This window comes from Pezoporus flaviventris, unplaced genomic scaffold (assembly GCF_033815535.1).
Source record: "Pezoporus flaviventris isolate CSIRO_AGI_PZ_B2104156 unplaced genomic scaffold, CSIRO_AGI_Pfla_v1 ptg000007l, whole genome shotgun sequence".
NCBI lineage: Eukaryota > Metazoa > Chordata > Aves > Psittaciformes > Psittacidae > Pezoporus > Pezoporus flaviventris.
The window spans coordinates 97389163-97412242 of NW_026892555.1; the positions used below are offsets into that span (position 1 = coordinate 97389163).

General features: G+C 51.1%; 1 protein-coding gene across 2 annotated transcripts in view; it reads right to left on the reverse strand.

Moving 5' to 3' along the window:
* Window positions 1–19368, reverse strand: part of AGAP3 (ArfGAP with GTPase domain, ankyrin repeat and PH domain 3) — a 134303-nt gene extending 114935 nt beyond the window's left edge. Inside the window, exon 1 of one of the 2 annotated variants that reach the window (XM_061449677.1) lies at window positions 19037–19368. In XM_061449677.1, coding sequence (XP_061305661.1) covers window positions 19037–19313 — 277 coding nt within the window. In that variant the 5' untranslated portion in view covers window positions 19314–19368. The remainder of the gene's footprint in view (window positions 1–19036) is intronic. The other variant, XM_061449679.1, reaches the window with a different exon arrangement.
* Between the last annotated feature and the right edge of the window lie 3712 nt (window positions 19369–23080).

A 23080-nucleotide genomic window follows, 5' to 3' on the forward strand; every position in this document is an offset into this window, starting at 1 on the left:
CCACCCACAGGAGACCACAGCAGCTGCAAGACTGCACTCCAGATCAGCCCAAAGTATTGCCTTGGACACAGAAACAGGAGAAACACCAAAGCCAGGACACTCAGCAAGGCAAGGGAGAGGTGGGCTGAAAGGACCAGATCCCCAAGCCAGCTAAGAACAGATCTCTCTGGAGACACTGGTTTCCATGAGGTAGCTCTGCAGGGAGATGCTCTGCTGAATCCCACTAGCCTGAGTGCCCCTCCTGCACTAACACAGGAGGCTACCACATAAAGAAGTGGGCCCCATCACATCTTTTCCTCATCCTCTTTTCAAGCTGAAGTCAAAGCCATCTGTGTTTTGAATACCTACATCTGATACAGTCACCCTCAGTTCTCCTAGTCAATGGAGAAAAACAAGCACTTTCGGCACTCAAGTCATGCAACCTACTTTGCACTCCCACTTCAGAGGAGCCAGAGGGAACTGACTCAGTGGTGTCAGCTCCATCACAGCCACCAAACGCTGAGGTAGACAACTCCCCCATCTTCTGGATCTCACATCTCCCTTCAACGATAGCCTGCTCAGCTGACAAGGCATGAGCAATGCCACCCCTTGAGGCACCGAAAGATGGCTCTGTCAGGATCCTCAGGGACTAAGTATGGTTTTCTGGGCCACCTTTCTGAGAGCAGGTACACATTATTTCTGCGTAACGGCAGGTTGCATCTCCCCTTGCAGTCCAAGCGGACAGACACATGGTACCTCAGAGCAGCAATCATGGGAATGAAGCAAGAGCCTGCAGCTCCAACAGACTGGAGCGCTCACCACCCCAGCCTTACGTCTTAATCACAAGATCACTCCATTTCCATGGAAACAACAGAATTAGAGACTTCAGTTTAAAGAAATTACCAACATCGGGTATTTAACTGTTAAACCTGCCAGCACTCCCGTCTCCAACGCCAGGAGACATCACTTCCCCACACCACCACCCCACCAAAGGCTGCATAGTGACAACACAGCCAAGCCACTCTCCAGCCCTGCCACCGTGTCCAGCCACGTTCAGGCAGCTCCATGCCACTGGTATTTACTCTTGCTTCACTTACCAGCCAAGCGTCCAGAGAGCTTACTCTGCATCAGTCCATCAGGAGATGAAGTTCCTGACTGACAGCGGTTGAATTCAGCGCTTGCTTCTACGTCGGCAGCTGATCTTGGCCAATGTACAGCAATCCTGCTGACCAAGGCTTCCCTGATGTTTCAGCCTAGAAAAAGGCTTTCTGTACTTGTGAGTCATTCCGCTAGTTACTAGATAGCTTCAGGCACTAGTATGAGTACCAGGCGGCACAAGAAGAGGCTAATGCCTCCTCTTTCACCTGACACAGCAAAGCACTGCAATTGTTACGGTCAACCTGAAGAAAGAGCACTGGAGAGCCAAGGTGCTAATTACTATCGCTAGCAGAGGGTTACCCTGTCCAACCCTACTGTCATCACTCCACCTTGCAGCCACAAGCCTCACTTGAAAACAAAGCTGAGGACTCAGGCAGCACCACAAGCCTTCTGAAACAAGTATCCTGGCTTGCAAAACACAACATAAGCCATGATACTGGCGTGATCAAGGCTGTAGAGCTGGATCAGGGGAGCTACCCACACCAGGAAGCACCTGGGTACACAGAGGCATCTCCCATGAGAGACAAGAGCTGTTCCTCTGTGTTCTGCCCAGCCACAGGTCCACTTTGAGGTGTCACCTCCCCAGACTGCTCTCTTGCATCATTGCGGTCAGCATAACTGTTAGCTAACAGGTCCAGGGAGTCTCTCCTCTTGGCCATTACACCCGAGTCCAAGGACCAAATTGCTCAGTCCAGCTCTGATCACACGCCACCACACAGACAAACATGCAGACAGCGGATAACATGCTAACAGAGAGTAATTTTCCGCAACGCATGAATTCTGCTGCCTTGCCCATGCCTCGAAGGCACTGGAAACCTGACCATGAGTCAAATTCCTGCCATGATTATAACCATACTCTTTAAGCACCCGCTGCCAGGTCAGGGCAGCAATGTCCCAATCTCTAAAAGATCAACTTGTCACCCACAGAAAACCTAACTCTGCACCAAGACAGGCAGTTCCAAATTGGAGAAGATGGAGAGAAGTCATATTCTACAGCAGTCTGTGGGCATGGGCCTTGCTCCAGCCACAGCACACATGGAGCCATCTCCACCCTTGTGCAGGCAAAGCTCTGTATCAAGACACAAAAGCATGGCTTCAAACTACACCTACAGCTGATGTACCATGAAAGCCGGGTGTGCTTCAGGACAGACTCTCCTTCAGCCTCTGGACAGAACTCCCTGGGATACAGTCATACATGCCTGTGTATCTGGCCAGCCAGGGCTGACACCGCTCCGCTGGTGGAGAGGAGCGGGCAGTAGGTGCCTCTGGCTGGCAGTGGCAGTGAGTCAGGCACAGGCAGCACAGCACGTGGGAGTCTGCCATTGAGTCACCAGTGTGGAGACAGGCTGACTCACCTCGGACACAGCGCTGCAGATGAACGGATGGACGCTGGCTGCCCGGCACATGCTGCCACGGCAGCTCCAGGCACAGGCTTCCTCCCTGACGTGCTGTGCTGTTCTGCTGCCAGTGGATCCCCAAGGGACCCAGTGCCAGGCAGAGCGCTGATCCAGCAGCAGTGTGAGCAGGAGATGTCCTGGGCCACCAGCCATGCTGCAGGGACACGTGCCAGTGTCCCTGCTGTGGTCCTCATCATCTGACCCCAGCTGTGGGTCAGACAAGCCCTTCCCCAGCCTGGATAGGCACAAACATGGCAATGTGCCCCTCAGCGGTGGGACGCACACCAAGGGGACATTACCTGCCTGGTCCCTCTGACATGCTGCCCTCTTCAGCTGGAGGAAACTGCACACCACCTGCTTCAGCAATGAATTAACCTAAAATCCCATTAACTGTGCATTTATTTTAGTGTGCCACCTAAATCCAGCACCCGCCACTGCCATTTGGGACTGTCGGAATTAGCTCAAGGAGAGGAAGGGACGTGAGGCTGGGATCAGTGCTGCTGAGGAGCCCAGTGGACCCGGCTCTGCCAGCAGTGGGACAGGCCTGGACACACAGACAGCCCAAGACAACAGGGAGAGCAGGAGCATGACACACCACTTGCAAAGGAAACAAGTACCAGGGTGCAGAGGTGGGGGCTTCACCCACTGACATGGCCCCAGCCAAACCGCATGAAGGAAGACACCACCTCACCAGGGGCTGTGGGCATAAGAGCAACTTCTTCCTGCTTATCCCAGAGAACAGAAGGCAGCAGGGGATGCAACCAGCTTTCTAAAGGCTACGAGGCTCTGCCCAGGACAAAGAGGCTGTTGGAAATGGAGCCCACAACCCCATTTCAGCTCCAGCACTGTTCATGGCTACAAACTCTAAGCCTGCTGGAGAGCCTTACATGGGCTCTCAGTGACAGAGCCCAGCTGGGGCCTCTTCCAGCATCCCCACTGACCAGGAGGTGCAGAGAACAAGTGCCTGTGTGCTTCTGATTATCTTAGATAATGAATGTACCTATGGGACAATTTTACACCGAGAAAATGGGGTTTGGCATTCCAGGTCTGAAGGGGTGCTTGGTTTCATCTGTCTTTTCATTTGTTTGGGACTTTTGTTGTTGCTTAGGTTTTTTACATTTTTGTTATAATTTATCAGATAGCCAAAAAGCCAAAACTCTATAAAGATGACAACTTGGCTAAAAGACCTGAACTAACTTAGAGGCTAATAATGTTAGGGTAAGAAATGGGGAAAAAAAAAAAAAAGAGGAGGAAACAGATGTCAATAAGATCTTGAACGCAGGAAGTATCAAAACTTGGTATAGGAAGCTGAAGACTTCAGGAAAAGAAGTTTTTCAACAATGCTAAGTACAACAGGAAGCAGCTTTGCAAAATACGGTACCTCCACAGAGCTCCTGCAGGACAGACACAGCAAGAAACCACCATGGCAGATACCAGAGAGCAACAACTTCAATGTGATGGTCTCAGAAAGAGCGAGCTCACAGAAAGGATCACTCTTCTGCTCCTGCTGATTTTTAATGAATATTGAAATAATGGAGATGTTCAGGAATGACTGAAACAGTGAAGGTACCTCATTATCCTGAAAAGAACACACAGACTCCCCCAAGCAGCCATCTGAACATGAATCCCCTACAAAGTAAAGGGAAGGACTAAATGGAACTGATTTTCTTAAAACAGAAATTCAAGTTATAGATCTGATTTCATTCTTCCAGATGTTTCAAGTGTTGCCAGTAAAGACAATTATGTTTGCATGAAGATGTGACTTATGACTATACAGTATTTCTATTATAAATTCACACTTTGTGAAGTCACTAATGACACATGCAGTCACAGTAAGAGCTGACTAAATGATTGGTCTCAGAAAAAAGACAGAGGGACTTCACGCTATTAGGTAAGAGATGCTATCTAGTGACACTCTAGAGCCACCCTAGTAATATGAGAAAGCTCCAGACAGCTGGGAAAATGCTCTTGCTATGCCAGTCTCTGCAACATGCAAGGTGGCTAATGCCAGGACAGCCAGCTCCATGAGCCCCTGCAAGGACCATGCTCTGCATCCTTCTGGAGGCCATTTCCAAACATGGGAGTAACAAGCAGGTAACAAGGAACCAGGATCTACCATGGCAAATCATCCAGGATCACTCTGACTGCCTCATGAAACAGCTGAGCTGAGGAAATACAGGTTTGACAACAGGAGTAAGGGTGGGCAGGAACTGCCTGAACCATCATGCTGAGGGCAGCAATCAATGGCTCAATAACCATCTGTCAGGCAGTAATGAGCAGAGCAGCCCACGGGTCAATATGTGGCTACTATCATGCCATACCTTAATCGACCACCCGTGTAATGACAGTGCACCCACCCCCCACAATAATGCTGACCCAGGAGGGCGCAGGTGGATATGCTGAACAACAGAGCTCTAATGCACAAATACCATGAAAACCTTGGACTGGGTGATGAGAAACCTCAATGAGCTCAGCATGGAGACAGGCAGATGCTTGGGTTTGGGGCAGACCACATCCTCAGTCACTTCAGGAGAAGCATGGTCAGCAGACTGAGGGAGTCTGTCATGCCTCTCAGCACTGGTGAGACTGCACCAGTCTGGGGCTCCCTAGTTCAAGAGGAATGTTATAAAATCAGCGAGGGTCCAAGAGATGGCTACCAAGCAGTGAGGGGCTTGATCTACATGGTGACACTGAGGAAATGGGCCTCTTCAGTCTGGCAAAGAGGGGGCAAAGGGGCACTCTAACAGTGGCTTTCATCTACACGAAAGATGTACTTGAACCATTCTCAGCAACAGCAGACAGTGCAACAAGGGACAGGAGCCACATGTCATGGCTTTGGACCACAGAGACCAAGCGTCAGAAAAGCTTCTCCACTAAGGGAGTAGCTACTGCAGACACATGCTGTAAGTTCCATTCTGAAGAGTTTTCTACACTCAGCCAGAGAAAACCACAGGGAACCTGGTCTAGTGCTGGTGAGAGTCCCACTCTGAATAGGGTGGACTGGAGATTTCCAGAGATCCAAACAACATTTCTCTGATGGTAAAAACGAATCCGTATCAGACCTGATGTTATTCAATGCTTTCTCTGTGTGATGCAATAATGCAAGTAAAAGAAAGTTTGTGATTGAAAAACATCTGGTTGATGCTGTAACTTGCAGAATCTGGGACTAGGATGTGATTGAGTGATCTGGAACACTTTGGAAGCTGAGCCCGTTCAGCTAAAGCATCTTTTGGTACTGCCCAGGGCAAGGTGTTTTGACCGGGGATTACCAGCAATCACTGTAGGAAGATGTTCGGACCAAGGATTACCAGACATACCTGTACGATGGTAGGTCAAATCCTAGGAAAGGTTCAAAGGTCTGAGCAGCTGAGCAATTCATCATCAGTCCTCAGTGCAATGCTGAAGCAAAAGAGCTAATCAATGCTCAGATACTTAAAAAGAATGGTCAATAGAGACAGGAGATGGAGTTACAGGAAATGTTAACAGCAGCTGAATCAGACTATAGGCATGTTGCCTATATGGTGGGGTTTTTTTATTATTTTAAAAACACTGAGTAATGAAGAGCCATAAAGGATCTTTGGAGGCCACAATAAATGGACTCACAAAGAGACATTTGACAAGAATTACGTGATCAACTTTCCAAAAAAGAACATCAAGACATATGTGAGTAAACTTTTCAGGGAATAATGTTCAGTTAACAGTTTTATTTAGTCCAATCTAAAGTAACAAGTGAAAAAATGAGACTTTAAACCAGATTAATGCAAATTAGAAATTAAATGCTATTAGTAGCTAGAGGAATCAACAGCAGGAGCCACTGACCGAAGGTTGGTTTGGGCACCGCTGCCATGTGCTACCCAGGGAGGTGTGGAAGCCCCATCCTTTGAGGTCTTAAAGACCTTTTCAAATGGCCAAAGCTCTTTGCAACCTGCTTGCATGGCAATACTGACCTCATGTTGAGTAGGATGTTGCACTTGAGACCTCCCAGTACCCCTTCCAGCAGGGCCAGCTCTGCCATTCTCCACCTCTTGACATTTTTCAGTCTGACCTACATGTTTGTCTGGGAAATGCTTCAGTCAAACAATTTATTAAGCCAAATAGTGGGGTAATAGCACCAGTTTTATTAGTTCACAATACACAGCAAAATACTTGATACTCGAGTACCCAATTCTGTGTTGAAAAAAAAAAACAAACCAGTTAACTGAGCTCAACCTACTTTTAGACATTTCCTAGAATGGCAAGAGGAATATACTCCAGTCTCACCCCTCTCATCACCATAATTTCCTCGTACCCTTCACCACAAGCTCACTAAACGTCTCATCACAGGCACATTGTGCAATCCTCTCACCAACAACCCACTTCGAAGCCTGGGCTCCTGAGCATAAGGGGTTGGGCAGATTCTCCCACACCCATTCCTTACTTGCACCAGGTCACATGCTGTTTTGTCCTCTGATTTTATCTTGCTCTTTCCAACTTAATTTCCAGCTCTTACAGTCTACAGCAAATCCTCTGAAGAAAGCAGTCAGGAGGAGGCAGAGCAGGAAAAGGACTGTCCACAGGTTCTTATGATGTATCAGAGGAAGGACAATAAACTATAAGTAAGATACTCTGCCAAGGCAGACGTTACTAAATTCCTTAGGCAAGATCTCATTGGAGGCAAATCCAAAAGGAAAAATAAAATAAAGAAAAAAATTTTAAAAGGATAACAGAAAGCTGGCAGGTCCTCAAAGCAGTGGTGCTAATGGCACAAACAGAAATTACGCTGGTGCAAATGAATAACAAGTGTGGTAGGAGACCAACTTGGCTGACTCACATGAGCTCCTTATTGGTCTCAGGCACAGGAAGGCATGCATGTGGAAAGTGGAAATTAGGTCAGATTAATAAGGATGAATACAAAAGAGTGGCATCAGCACCAGAGACTGAACTCAAAACAGCTACACAAAGAGTAAGAAGAGACTAGCAATCAACAGCAAAGGCAAGAAGCAATTCTCATGTACACCGGTAATCAGCATAACAACATGAAAAAGATTGGGCTGTTACTCAGCAGACAGAAAAGGCAATTGAGAAATGACACTGAGGACAAAGTGGTTTATATCTTTTTGCGTAAGTGTTCACTATGAACAGCAAAGAGGCGCTTAGCACAAGGAGGAGTGGCCAAAGAACATATCTACACTTTCAGTAAAACAATGCAATGTCAGATTTTGATTAACTTGACCCTGGAGTGCTTCACTGCTGAGGCTGCTTCCACTGGAGCAACCTCAGAAGAGCTCAAGCCCCAACAGCTCTCTGCTGACGGAAGGCACCTGCACCCAAAGAGGCAAGAGTAGTGCCCACCCTTAAAACCAAATAGAGAAGCTGAGAACTCACAGATCACTTCGATTCAAAACATCAAAAAAAGAAAGCAACGACAGCAACAACCTCTAAGTCCCTGGAAGACAAGGCAAGCATTAGTACATAGGGACAAATGGTGTCTAAGCAACGCTGTTTGCTTCTGCAGTGGGGTCACAGACCTTTAGCACAGCACAGAAGCAGATGCTAAGCATCACACATTAAGTAATGTTTCTGACTCTGTTTCACATGGTGCTCTCAAAATTAATTTAAGGAAGGATAAATGTACTATACACTCAGAACAACATTGATTTGACAACTATGCTGAGAATATTTATCAAAGATGACCACACAAATTGAAATTAGTATCAACCTGAATTGGGGAAGGTTTCTCCTAGGTTCAGCTCTATTAACCAACCAGATGATGGAAGAAAGTATGCTCATTAAAACTGCAGGTGGCATGAAACTAAGAGTGACTGCAAAAATTAGAATCCTAAATGGCTTTGTCAAATTGGAGAAAGTGTCTAAAAAGGATTAAATTCCAAAGGGGCCGCTGGGAAGGTCTACACTTACACAGCATTAATCATTTACCCAAGAACAGGACAGAGAGCTGTACAGCAGTTAGCAGCTCCTCAGAAAAGGATCTGGGGGACAAAGCAAATCACAAACCAACAGGAGCCAGCAATACTGTATTGCTGAGAAAAGGCAACCACTGTGTTGAATCACATGAACAGACACAAGGCTGTGGAGTTAAGTCCTGCCTCGTGCTTAGGCTGAGGGCTGCATCCAGCCTTTGGGTACCACTTTTCCAAGAGGGATGTGATCAAAAGGAGGGAGTCCAGAGCAGCACAAAGATGAACATGGGATGAGAAGATGTCACCAACAAAGACCTGAAGTTATTAAGCCTCAAGAATAGGATTCTGCTATAGTTTTCATGTATGGGAAGAGGCTGATGCAAAAAGGAAGGGAACAAACTGTTCCTTTTGTCCTCGGTAAGCGGCTGAAATTAGGAACAAAAAAAGATTCAGGTTAAACTTTCTAAGGAAAGGACAGTTAAACACTGGAAGAGATTTCATGGAATTGTAGAATGGGTTGGGTTGGAAGGGACCTTAAAGCTCATCCAGTTCCAACCCCCTGCTACAGGCAGGGACACCTTCCACTAGACCAGGTTGCTCCAAGCCCCGTCCAAGCTGGCCTTGAACCCTGCCAGGGATGGGGCAGCCACAGCTTCTCTGGGCAACCTGTGCCAGGGCCTCACCACCCTCACAGGGAAGAGCTTATTCCTCATGTCCAATCTAAACCTACCTTCTTTCAGTTTAAAACTACTGCCTCTTGTGCTGTCTCCCACTAGAAGCCCTGACAAAAAGTCTCTCTCGTCTGGACCCTGCCAGCTGTTCCTTCAGGAAGCTAACTAGCCACCACACTTTGTCCTTGTGCTCTCAGCAATTCTCTTACTCTCTTGGTTCTCCTGCTAGTTTTTTACTGCTTCTTTCACCAGCATCAGAAAGACTGTCCTCACCCCCCCACCTTCAGCTCTGCTGTTTTTCAGGTGTCTCACATGGCTCTGCCCACAGCACCTTCTTTCCTTCATGCTTCTTCTAGCTAGCCTTATGTTTTAATTTAATACCATCTCTCAGCTCTATGCTGATGATTCATAGCTCTGCCTTTCTATTTCTGGACTGTCTCCTGTCCAAAATGAAGTCTCAGCTTATTTTCCCCTCCAGCATTTCAAGTGTGTACCCGCAAGCCCAAGCTCAACATGATTAAAGAGAGCTGTTACTAATCCCAGCTTTGTCCCCTTTTCCCCCAAGCCCTTCCTGCTCAATGCCTGGAGACATCACTTAGATCCTGTCTGTGAATTAAGGACACAATTCAGACAGGGAATACAGTTCATGGACCTAACTCTCCTCCCTATATCCTGATTGTCCCTAAACCCCTACAGAGCTACACAAGTTACAGTCCCTGAAATACAGCCTTTATCATGAGGCCACACAGTTGAAGACCCCAGGCTTCCACTCTACATCAATCACTATTGCACCCTTCCCCCAAAAAACTGTCTAACATGCATAAAATCGTGCCTCATCTGTATTCAGTCAGAATGCTGCTGCTAAAATTATTTTCCTAACCTCTCTTTCTTAAGCAGGCCAACCCTCCTTTTGAATCCCCCCTCCAGGTCCTCCTCTTCTGTCACGTCAACTGCAAGCTGCTCGTCTTCACCCTCCCAACCTACTCATACGCTAACAACGATCCTTCCTTCGCTGCTGAAGAGCTGACTCTTCTCCCTCCCAAACTGTGACAGCAATCTCCACTTCCCAGCTGCTGAATTTCAAGCAAGCACGTCTATTTTCTCCCATTTGTACTTCGTGTTTGAAAAGAGCTCTCTGTAAACAACCTGAAATCTGCTTTATTATCCTCTTTCAAATTGCTCCTTAAAGCTCTCCTGTGCCTCCGTACTCACCAGAAACATAAAAAACAGCACACGTTAGATGACTGCCATGTTAAGCCTATGTCCACAATGCAGCCTATGCTGTCCCACTGTCCCTGTGTGCTCCGTGCTTGCTCACTGGCATCTACTTCTCGTTTTTAAATAAGCCACAAGACCTCTGCAGCAGGGCTCTCTTTGTCCTGGGTTTTCGCAGGATCTTCTGCAGGAAGAACCTGCTCAGATATGGCTCCAAGGTATGACTGCAATGAAAAAAAAAAACCAGCAACAGAAGCAGCAGACTCACGCCTAATGTTCCCAAACAGAAATGCCAGGGTGCTTCCAACCCTGCAGCACCCATCACCCGTTGGGAACATCTGGCCAGCAGCGCTGCTGCGTTCATGGATTTGCTCTCCAGTCATTCAACTGGAGATTGGGAAGGGACGTGTGCTTGCTAGAGGCTGACCTGAAGAGCAAAGCCCTTTTCATTAAGCACAGGAATCACTGCTGGGCTAAATAGCAAAAACAGTCCAAAAATCAACAGCAAGATGCAAGTGAGAAACAAACATGCTACAGGGAGTAAGTGTCCGGGGCCGACAGCCCACGGACTTGCAGCAGGCTGAGATACAAGATGACGAGCCTGGAGCTGGTGGCTCCCAAACCTCCAGGACTACAGCACCAGCACAACACCACCAGGATTCTGGATGCAGCAACCAGTTAGTTGTAGCTGAGGCGCAGTGCCCTCAATGACTGGGTGGATTTCATCACCACACAGATCACATGGAAAGAACAAGATCTCACACATAACCCCGGGCGAGAACTTCCAGAGTGACTCACACAAGCCAGAGTGGAGATGCAGCCCCATGGCAGCGAGCCACTGAGGACAGATGCAAACATCCCTTTCCCTCCCTGTGGCACCAGCTGGGCTGCTCTGCTCTGTCTAGATACCTGTTTTCTTGGGATTTGCAGGAATTCAGAAACAGCAGGGGTCTGCCGGGTTTGGCTGAAACTGGGCAGCAGTTTTGCAAGTTACTGAGGCAGGAGAGGCAAGCAGACATAGAAGAACAGATCTTTATCATATGAATTTCCTTTCAATAGGGAAGCAGGGTAAAATTACCTTGAGTTCCAGCTTTCCTGCCTCAGAAGACTCCTTGCTCTCACTACAACACTCCAGAAAATCCACCTGAATAGGCAATACGTCAGCTTCAGTGCTACTGCTGATGCCCAGAGCATTGCAGGGGTAATAAGATCATAGTTGCCTTTTTCAAGCAGGACACTTCAGGCAGAAATCAAATGGTCATGGTTTGTCCATGCAGCTGTACAGGAGGCTCTGACTCACGGGAAGTCCTGGAGGTTTTAAAAGAAATCGGATGCCAAAATAGGAAGGTGGGATCACAAAGATTAAAGGACTCCTGCCCAGCAAGGGATGCAATGGAACTATGATGGTGCTTGTCAAGGTTCAGAGCTCTGATCACAGGCACATTGCTGGGGCAGCTCTTGTATCCCTCAATTTCTAGTAGTTAGGCTTTTGTATCAGCCCTTCAGTCCATTGTTGCTTCTTTGCAAGCCATGACCCCTGCCCACATCCCTCTCACATTCACCGCCAGCCAAGAGTGAGACCAGGGCTTTAGCTCCAGGGCTGGCACCCCATTGCCCAGGGGCACCAGGAGCACCCACTCTTGCATATGCTTCTGATGAGGGGAGGAGATGGCACCCATTTCACATCAGCCAGCCCATCTGGAAACAGTTTATGGTACAGATTTCAGAATTTAAACCTACTTGGGGCACCCAAATTAAGCAGAATTCCTATTCCCAGCTCTGAACAGCTAGCCTAGATGCGCAAACACCATTAATCCTCACCTTGGCTAGACTACAGAGGAGGTCAGTGCCCAGCACTGCTCAAGACTTGAGGGTCTCTGCATAGAGCAGGCATGCTCCACCAGGAGGTTTAGGAAACCTCCTGAAAGCTGGTTCAAGATCACAGACCCATTGCCAAACACTAACCACACTTGAATCTCTCCTACTGCATCCTCACCAGGCAAAGCTCCGGCCACTCCAGCTCGAGCACAGAAGGAAAGCACAAGCAACAGTCACAGCCACTAACCAAGGTCTCACCCTACACTGAACCGAGGTAGCTCCCAGGGACAGTTGCTACAGCCACCCCTATCCTGACAGAGGCCAGGCAGCTGCTGGTCAGTGGGACGTCACCGCTTGGATTACCAGTCGGGTGCAAAAACTGCCCCTAAACAAGCAAAAAGACTCTGTGAAACCAAACTGTGCAACTCCCTGCTGGGAGAAACTGTGACACCTGTGAGCTTACGTTGGGTCAAGGAAGACTGAACAAGCCCAGGGAAGAGTGCCACCAAGGACTAAACAATGCACAAAAACCGCACTGAGCTCCAGAAGACCTGCTGACATCTGCCAAAACACTTGGAGAAAGCATTCCTTAAACAGGCACTGGCTCCCATTCTCCTCCCCAGGCACTTGTGCTGCTGTCACGCTCAGGATATTTAGTAAACAGACCTTTGCTGTAAGCTGTCTCACCCAAGCTCAGAATCAGAGGTTCATTTTGCCTTGCCCCCCCCCCAGCTCTGGCCATGCATTACCCCCTCCTTGCCTGCACCCACACCCACATTCATGTGATTGCACTGTGAGCCCAGTGCACAGCGCAGAACAGATCTACCAAATACCAATGCAAAGCTTGGTTTCCACCACAGCAGCTCCCTGATACAGCAGCTGGTAAAAGTGAGGGCAGGCAAGGAGCTGCCAGGTGGGAAGAGCTACATGGTCCCTTCTAGCAGGAACCACACGAGTGCTGTATTTAGGTAATTGTGAAACCACAGCCACAGAAATCTCCAATGCACGCACTGAGGCCACATCCAAATCTGTTCTTTCCCTGCGGTGTACCTCCACATCCCCATCTTTTCCTCTTCAGCCACAAGCTAAGAGTTCTTGGCCCTGCAGCACCAGAAACCTTCTCTTCCCTCACCACTGCACCTGTAACCTCATCCCACTCAGTCTTCAGCTGTCAAGATCATCCTCCAGTGCTCCTTCTCCAGCTTTATCACCTTTTCCAACTCCTGTCAATCACAGCATCAAGCAATTTCTTTCTCTGCTCTTCTGACTCTCCCACAAAACCTTGTTCTTGAGTTGTGAGCTCTGTGAGGTGAGACCTGCATCTGGCAAAGGTTATTCCAGATGATTCGGGATGCAACATAAAACATCATTAAAGAGTGCATGTATTTGTCCAAGCATGCTACAGGCCTCCTCCAGCAGTGTTTCTACTCTGTCCATCAATCCCATGGGGACAAGGTCTTCCTGCGCATCAGGACCTGCGTCAGGCCTCTCCCCACACAGACATTTCTGCCTGTGCCGTTCACACCATGCATCGGCTCTGGGAGATGTTGAGCAGTGTTGGCCCTGCTGACTCCTCTGCCACTTGCTGTGGGAGAGGATCCAGGGCTCTTCCTCGCTAGCACATACAGTGACTTGAGAAGATCCATCAAGGAGGTCTCACCTTGTAGTTTTTGCCCTGAGACCCCAAACAAAACAGAACATGTGAACTTAATTTTCAGCAAAGCTCAAAACTGCAGTGACACAGGAGCCCAGCCCCATTCCAGCACACAGAAGGGTCAGCATGGCAGGAGACATGCAGCTGCCTGGGATGCCTGGCTCCAGCCTCAGGGGCAGAGATGCTCTGATGGCTCTCAAGTTTGCTGCTCACAGAGGAGATGGAGCCCAGCTTCACCCACTGCACCCCACCACTATTCCCTGTGGTTTCCCAGCCTTCAGGAACTTAGAGGCACACATAAACAAGGCAATTCTGCAGAGGTCATGGAATTAGCAGGAAAAAGCTAACTAAGCAGAATACCCTCCTTCCCAAAGGGTGTAATTTACTTGAGGCTGATTCAGCTGAGCAGGGACATGCCGGCAAACCCTGCGTGCGGCCTGGCAGCATGGGACAACCCAGAACCACAGCAGGATGCTGGGACAACTCCAGAGAGCTTCGCTCTTATCTTCCTCAAGAAGATACTGCATCAACAGCAACTCCTGCCTTGGATTTTGCTTTGTGAATCAGAGCATCAGGAGCCAGTTTTAGAAGACACTGGAAAAGGATGCAGAATGGAGCTGTAAAACTGATGCTGGAAGTGAATACAATGGTTCAGCCAGCTTAAGTCATCAGAGAGACAAGAAAGTGACCCCATTAATTGGTACAAGCAGCTTTAAACATGAAAATACCCAGTATCAAAGGAGTACTTTCTCTTAGAAATGCAAAAATGAATATCCAGGATGTTGGAGATGTCTACTGAAAAAAAATATGCTAATTATTAACAGCAAGACAGCTAATAATGGACAGCTAATGGCTTACAGGCAGCAAGGCCCTGGACAGTAACTGTATCTCAAAGATATGCCTTATCCAGCTGCCCTACTGGGAAAAGGCTAAACCCTGGGATGAAAGCTGTCACACCAAGTGACCCAATAGTCCATTCCAGTTATAAACACAGCAGAACAGCTGGGACAATGCAAAGCCAAGACTCAAAGGCAACCCCTGCCCAGCTAAAGCCAGACGCAGAGCCACAGTTAACCACCCGCCTGCTATCAGCAGATCATTCTCCAGGCTTTTTTCATCCTATGCCTCTGCCAGGGAAGCAACAGCTGAAGAATACAGAGGAAATCTTTTCCAAACTAATCCCACTTCTTAAAATGCAGAAAGGAACCAAAACGAGTTTAGCAGCATGTTGGAGGGGTGTGAAAGGATGATAAAGAGAAAAACATGCATTCCAGGTAAAACTCTGACTACCCATTCAGACAGATTCTTGCTCCTGCTACCTGGCCACCAAGTCCTCTCAGCACAGCCAGCAACCTTCTCCAAGCTCTTCCCTTGCAGCTTAGGTGGGCTGCAAGACATGTGCACAACAGCTAACATCAGGAAAAGATTCTGGTCATTCAACAAAAGCTCTGCTGATGGATCTCACATACTTCTCCTCATCTACCTTCCGCCTCCTCTCCCCTGGCCTCCATTACTTCATGCACACAGAAGATCTCTCTGTAACCATGATCCTCCTTCCATCACTCTATCTTCCTGGCTGCTCCCTCCTGTGTGCCCGGGGGTCCACGATGGCTCTTGCTGCCCCATGCAACCCGCAGTCCCCATCCTGTGCATCCCTCTGGCCACACTCTGCACCATCAGTGTCGCTCTCCCTGCCTAGAACCTGCATTTTGGTCACTTCCGAAAACTCACTTCTATGAAAGAAATCAAGTGCTGTGCGACTACTGTTCCAATTACAAATTCTATTAATATAATCCTGTCTATAGTCTGTTCCAGAGTAACATCGTTAGAGGTCACATTTATTACAAGCAGGGGTCGCACCAACCTCGGGACTGAAGTCGCATAGCATTTTGCTTTATGCATGTACAAGATCTTTTACGGAGCTCAGCAGCCTGCAGCAGCCTCCGAAATTTGGCAAAGACACACGGCTGGGATGAGGGAAGCGCTTTTTGCTAGCCCCCTGAAAATCTGTCCAAATTTGGCAGTTAGAAACTACTGAAAACCACCGGGTCCTGCCTGTGATTCAGCTGACATTGGCGACCAGCCAAACCCACCGCCTTCCCCAGACCTGGGCACCCGACAGCACTCTCTCCTGCCACAGCCTCTGAGCGAAGAAGCTCCAGCTACAAGGAAGAGACCAAAATAAAGCTGATTTCCCTTTCCTCCCACAGCAACACTGAGCATTGTCTCGGGTCAGGCCCAGGAGAGCCTGACCAGCGAGCAGCCACAGGTTCGTCCACGTGCTGCTTTCATCCCATCATTGACTCCAAACTCTTCTTGTTTCTCCTTGGGAGAAGCTCCTTCCCCCTGACCCATCCAAGCCACCAAGGCTGCCAGGGGCAGCAGCCTACCCAACTCCTTCTTCACCTCCCTCCTTGTAATGCTGGCTGCAGCACAAGCCACAAAACTACAAGGTTTCTGTACAGAGAGTGTTCTCAAGGGGAAAACCTGCACAGAAGCACTGGCCACCCCGAGTCCAGCCAGAGGGTGAGCAGCTTGTGCACAGCGCTGCAGAAAGGCACTGGCCCCTGCCTTTCTGCCTTTGAAAAATGAAGGCATTGCCTGCAGGAAAGTAATCTCCTAAGAAGACATAAGCAAGACTTGCAAGATCCAGCACTCAGTGTTAGGAAGTCGAATTTGGGATTTCACTGGCAACTTCCATAACAGACTTTAGGACCAGAAGCATCATTATGGTCACAGAATCTGATCTCTGGATCAACAACATAAACAAAACCCCTCTTCCAGCAATTCCTGTATCTAGCCCAAAGCACGCAGTTTAGAAGGACATTGTCTTCCATATTCGGGCACTTCAAGAGATGGCAACATCTCCAGCAAAATTCTTCCAATGGTTAATTACACCACCGTTAATTCAGCCTCCCACATATAGGTGGTAACTTACTGCAGGTAACTGCAGAATCAGAGCACACTTCACCAGGATCACAATTCCACTCAGTGCTGAGCAGGTAAGTGGGGACTGCAGCCAAAATAAGGATATATCTGTGGGATTCCTGCTCTGCCAAATGCACCGCTGCAAATAAAGGAGGGACAAGATGGGGAAGGACCAGAAGAGACAGGACGGGTCTGTGACTGGAGCATGCTGGTCACTCCTCACCCCTCACTTTTCAGGTTAAGCGAGACCACTGCCATCCAGGTTTGGAAGGCCCTGACTGCCTGCAGCTGCATGTGGAAGAATTTTGTTTCACACCTTGCTTTGAGCAGCAGGAGAAAACACGCACCATGAGCGAAGTTGCTAAGAGACGCACCTAAATGCCAACACGCTCAGCATCAGCTTCCCCATGTTTGCATGGCGCAGGGTGGCAATGGCTGGGGAGGACACACACACCCGATACCTAGGGTGGCCGGAGTGGCTCTGCAGCCCTGCATGGGGGGAAACAAGGGCAGGGACACAGGGAGCCCACACTCTGCCTGCAGAGAAATTTGTAACTGGGGAGTAAAGCCCAGGTTTCATACAGCAGTATTTCAGGTGGCAGCTTCTCTATCCCACAACATGGGAAAGACAAGCAGGATCAGATCGTGTCATCATAGTTGCCGATTACTTGGGTCTTCTACTGCATTTCACCTTGGGTCTTCCGCTGCACCAGAGGCACATTAAGGAAGAGCTGCAGGAGCTCCTTGGGAATGGACGTGAGAGAGTCTTCCCCCACCAGGAGTGTCACAACCTCCCTGGTAGGAGCCCCAGCACCAAGGGCTTGGGCACTGCTATGGCCTGTGCACTCCCACTCATTTCTCGTACCAATCTCTTCCCTCTTCACCTCATTAAATTCCATTAATTCAACTGTGGCAGAAGACCTCATTGACCAGTCACAGAAGCGGGAAAAGACCCCTCCTGTTACTGGTTCTACATCTGCCCCATTCTGATCACACTGAACATCCTTTGTCCTTGCACCGCAAGACAGATGAAACAATTTACATCCCCTCAAACATGCAAACATTCAGGCTTTTGTTACAGTCCCTCTGACTTTTGTTCCTTGCAAAGAAATCATCCCAGGGACCAGAGTGGGATGGAGGCACCTTGAGAAGAGCTCCAGGGGAGCCACTGGATCAGGCTGTCACCCGCCGTGGCAGCCAACACAGCGCTACTCCATTCCACCGCTATCCAAACTGGTTCTACATACCACCTGCAGGGATGTGCCTGCTGTGAGTGCCTGGGAGCAGACCCGAGAATGCTGCCAAAACTGAGCAGAGACAACAAAAACCACAGCAGGCAAACAGCCGGGCTTATCAAGCCACCAAATCAAACCAGGACCCCTTATGCAGGCCAAACGGCACACGTGGCCCCAAGGATTTCTCTGTTGAAGGGTGAAGCCTGGGTGCAGGGTCAGAGGGTTGAGGCTCACCAACACCAGCCAGAAGGACCCCTGAGTGGCTGTGAGTTGCCCCCAGCCCACCCAGCTCGGCACCTTCCCTTTCCCCTCATCCACCCCTTCACTCGGCTCTACCTCAGCCTCCCAGCTGCGAGTTCCTGGCCCGACACCGCAGTTTTCCGCATTATTCATCTTAACGGGCTCCAGCACACCGCACGCCCACAGGATTCCCCTGCCCGCCGATTCCAAGGACAGATCCCCCCGCCCAGAGCTCAGCGCCCGGCTCGCAGCCCCCGATCGGGAGAGAGGACGAAGGCGGGCGGGCTACAGTCCTGGGCAGGCCGCGACCCCCAGCGCTGTCCGCCGCGGCGCCGAGCCGGGACCCCGGGGCCCCGGCTGCGGAGCACACCCTCTCCCTTCCCGCCTCCCCTCCCGCCCGGTTCGGTGCCTGCAGCGCCGGGGACGGAGCCCGGCTCGGCCCCCGGCACTGGTGGGCGCCGCAGCCGCAGGCCCCGGCCCGCCTCGGCGCAGGCCTCAGCCCGACCCCACCGCGCCTCCGGCCACCCCCGCGGGCCGGCGCGGCCACTTCCCGCCGCAGCTGCGGGGCCCGGCGGGCAGGGCTGCAGCCGGGCCCCGCGGGCAGGCAGCGGACCAGGCCCCCGCCCCCGGCGAGCACCGTGAGCAGGTGCAGCGGACGGCGGGGACAAAGGGCAGCGGCGATGGCCCGGCCCGGCCCGGTTCCGCGCGGTGGGATGCGGCTTGGTCGGGGCCGGCGCGATCCCGCTTGTCTAACCGGGCCTGGCCCAGCGCGGTTCGGCGCGGCCCGGTTCGGTTGCCCCCGGTTCGGTTCAGCTGTCCCCGGTTCGGGCTCTCCGCTCACCCTCGATGGAGATGACGTGCTCGCGGATCTGGCTCTGCAGCGCCAGGTCCTCCACGCGCTCGATGAGGTCGTAGATGGCGTAGATGTTGGGGTGCACCGACTCGAAGCGACCGATCTCGGCTCGGATCGCCGCCGAGTTGGACAGACCGAACTGCGGCGGCGGTGGCCCGCCGGGCTGCGGCCCCGAGGGGCCGGGCACCGGTACCGGCACCGGCCCGCCCGGCGCAGCCAGGCTCTGCTGCTGCGGGCTCTGCCCGGGCCCGCCCTGGAAGTTCATGGCGGCGGTGGCGGGGCCGGCGGTCAGCGGCGCGGGGCCGCCGGCAGCCGCTGCATGGCCGCGCTCTGCGGGCTCTGTACCCCGCCGCGCCGAGCCCAGCCGCCGGTAGCGCGCCTCGCGTCACGCACCGCCCCCGCCCCGCCCGCGTCCGCGTCCGCGTCACGGCGGCGGGAGCGTGACCGACCCCGGGGAGGGGCGGAGCGGAGCGGAGCGGGGGGGGGGCATTGCCGGCCCCGCGGCCCCGTGTGTCCCCCGGACCGGCGACCCGGGCTCGCTGCGGGCAGTCACGGCGCTGCACAGCCCACACCGCGGGGACGGGTCGGGCTGAAACAGCCCCCCGTAGCCCAGGGCTTCCCGCACTCCCGTGGCTCCCCATCCCCACTGCCCTTCATCCCCATGGTGCCCCATCTCCGGGTCACCCCATCCCCACCGCCTGCCACCTCCCATCATCTCACCAGGCCCCGCTCGCAGGGGCACTCCAGCCTCTGCACCATCATCGTGCTGCCTCCCCTGCCTGTGCTCCCCCTCAGACCCCAGGCGATGGTCCCAGCCTGGCCTGGGGACCCTTCGTGTGCCACCCCTGCCCTCCCTGTCGCCGGCCCTGCTTCCGACTGCACTTTGGAGGTGATCGCATCATTCTCTTATCACGCCAAGGTCATTAAAGAAACCATGAAACGCAGCTAGTCCCAAAGGTCCCTGGGTGATCACCAGTTGCTGCCCCACCATGGTGGGGTCCCCTCTCCAGTGCCCCCTGCCCACAGGGCCTCGCTGCTGTCACCTCATTCAGGTGCTCTGTACAAGCTGCTTTGGTGACAGCTGGCACGGTGACAGCACGACCCAGGGAACCATCACAGGGGGATGCTCAGAGACTGCGAGGCTGCAGAGGGCAGGACACAGGAGTGGTCAGTGGATCCATCCGACGGAACCACAGGCTGTCAGCCTTGTTGCCCATGTAGAGCACAGGCTGATGGAGCCCACCCCAGACATGCTCACCCCAAAAAACAGCTTCAGAAGTTGCCTATGGAACCGGAGGGCTCCAGGAGGGCACCGTGTCACAGCCTGCAGGCAGCGTGAGAGCCAGCAAACCCGCTGCCAGCCAGGCAATGGACAGAAACAAGACAGCATCCTCCAAAACACTGAGAAACAAAGAAAGGACCATAAACCCTGTCAGATTAAACGAGAAAGTATAACCAGGGAGATGAAGAAAACGAAAAACAGCCAGCTGAGAGAACTGAGATCCCGACGGATTTCTCCCTTGGTCCCCTGGTATCAAAGTCCCATGGGGCGGTGATGCCCTGATGCCTCAAGGGTATGGGGGATGGCTGCAGAGCTCGCGTGGGCCATGCTGGGGGCAGCTCCTGCCTCAGCAGAGATGATGGGAAGGGTTGGAGGAGGAAGAGAAGGAGGAGATCTCCAGAGAGTTTCCAGGCAGAGACACCTCCCTAGGCTCGGGAATCCTCCAGGATGCAGCAGCCGGTGCCAGGGTGTGTGGGTGCAGAAGCACATCCCTGCCCTCTCTGTCTCCCTCTTTTGGGCTGCCGGGATTCCTCGAGAGTGCGGTGCCTGCAGCTCGTGCCGCGTAGAAGGGGGTTGTTAGAAAAACGCTTTCATGAGGGTTTTGTCTAAAGCTTTAGAAATCACTCCTGTGTTACGGTACCAGCCTCATCACCTGTATGAGCGCTCAGCGACACTTCCAGAGACCCCGCAATGGAGCTGTGAGTCATAACTCGGGCTGGCTCTTCCCCAGTATGTCAGATGCAACCGTGTCTGCATTGTGTTCCGCACTGCAGTCTCTGCTGAGGCTGTGGGCACCAGCTGCACACCCCGGTCTGTGGCGCTGGGCCGTGCCCGCAGCCTTTTCTGGGGACTGTTCTTTTGTATGTGTCTTTCTGCCCCTGCTCACAGCACCTAACAGAAATGCTCACCGCAGGCAATGAGCTGGCCAAGGGTGCCCTCGTCTAAATCCCTCTGGAGGTGCTGGACAGAGAGCTCTGCCCCTACTAGCCCGCCCCAGAGCAACGAGTCTGTTTTCTGCGTCCTCTCCGAAGGACACGTCAGTTGGAGATGTTTCCTTGGGTGGATTGACCATATAAACCAGCTTCACACCCCGTGCCACCGAAATGGTTGGGTTCATTTCTTCAGAAAGCTCCTGTGCTGTCGCATGGTGAGGTTTATCCAGTGTACCCACACACGAAGCATGTGGAGCTGTTGGAGCAACTCCAGAGGAGGGCACAAAATGCTCTGAGGACTGAAGCACCTCTGCTATGGGAACAGGCTGAGAGAGCTGGGCTTGTTCAGCCTGGAGAAGGGTTCTGGGGAGACCTTAGAGCAGCTTCCAGTGCCTAAAGGGGCCAAAAAGAAAGCTGGAGAGGGGCTTTTGACAAGGGCAAGTAGGGACAGGACAAGGGGGAATGGCTTTAAACTGACAGAGGGGAGATTGAGATGGGACCTGAGGAAGAAGTTCTTCCCTGTGAGGGTGGTGAGGCCCTGGCACAGGTTGCCCAGAGAAGCTGTGGCTGCCCCATCCCTGGCAGTGTTCAAGGCCAGGTTGGATGGGGCTTGGAGCAACCTGGTCTAGTGGAAGGTGTCCCTGCCCGTGCCAGGGGGTTGGAACTGGATGAACTTTAAGATCCTTTTCAACCCAAGCCAGTCTGGGATTCCATAATTCTACGAAGAAACAGAGCAACCTGGAAATGTTGCCTTGTGGGTATCTTCCAGTTCCTCTGGTGTTAAGAACATTTATTTCATCATCTCTGAATGAGAAAACGACTCTAATTGTTTGTCTGTCCAAAACAGCTGCCTTGGGGCCTTTTTCATGGTCTCCTGTCTCCTCAGAGGAGAGAGCCAGTAAAAGGCTGCAGATCCTGGATGTTTCTGAAACATGTGTGGCCCTGCACCATCACCCTGTGAAGGCTCCTGGGAAAGCAGCTATGTTTTCCATAAGTAGCACCTGGAGAGCATGAGGTATTGCAGCCTGGAGAATTTCCAGAGATCCACAGGAAGGTGTCTGTGGAGCCCAGGCAGCATCATTAGTCCTTTTTTAATATAAATATATGTACATACATATACACACATGTATATATTTCAATATTTTCCCTCTCTTGGAAAAGGAACAAGAGGGAAGAAAAGGAAATAATCCATTGCTTTCTGCTTTTCTCCTTATCTTTATGCTCCAGCAGAGCACTGCAAGCAAACCCTGGGATGTGATGCTCTGAACTGGACAGGTGCTCGTATAACCCATGAGGGGCAATCCTACAATAGGTGATCATAAAGGGACTGCAATCAAGCTGGACAAATAGGTGAAATCCTAGCCAGTAACATGTTTATGTAGTGCTTCAAAAAGCTTCATTTTTCTGAACAGAGGGAAGTCAAGCAAAATCACTGAAAAGGGAAGATTTGACTTAAAATACGAATTTAAATGCAAACCCCAAACAGAATTTCTTGGATGACCAAGAAAAAGGGACAGATTTTAAAATCCATCCTGAAAAGTCTGGCGTCAGATGTCTAATTTTGGAATGTCTCACATGATGGGCTGGTTTCAGGCAATGTTTCCCCCTGCTTATCACAGCAACAGGGGTTGCTCTGTAATAGCTGATCCCGGAGGTCAGCAGGACATCTCCTGCCTGAGACATGGTGTCACCACCATTTATTTTTTTCCAGCTTTGCTCCATCATTTCCAATAATTTTAACAAGCTTTTTTAACCAATTTTAAATTCTCCAGTCTCCCAAAATATATTCCAAACCTGAAGTTTGTTCTTTTTGTGACT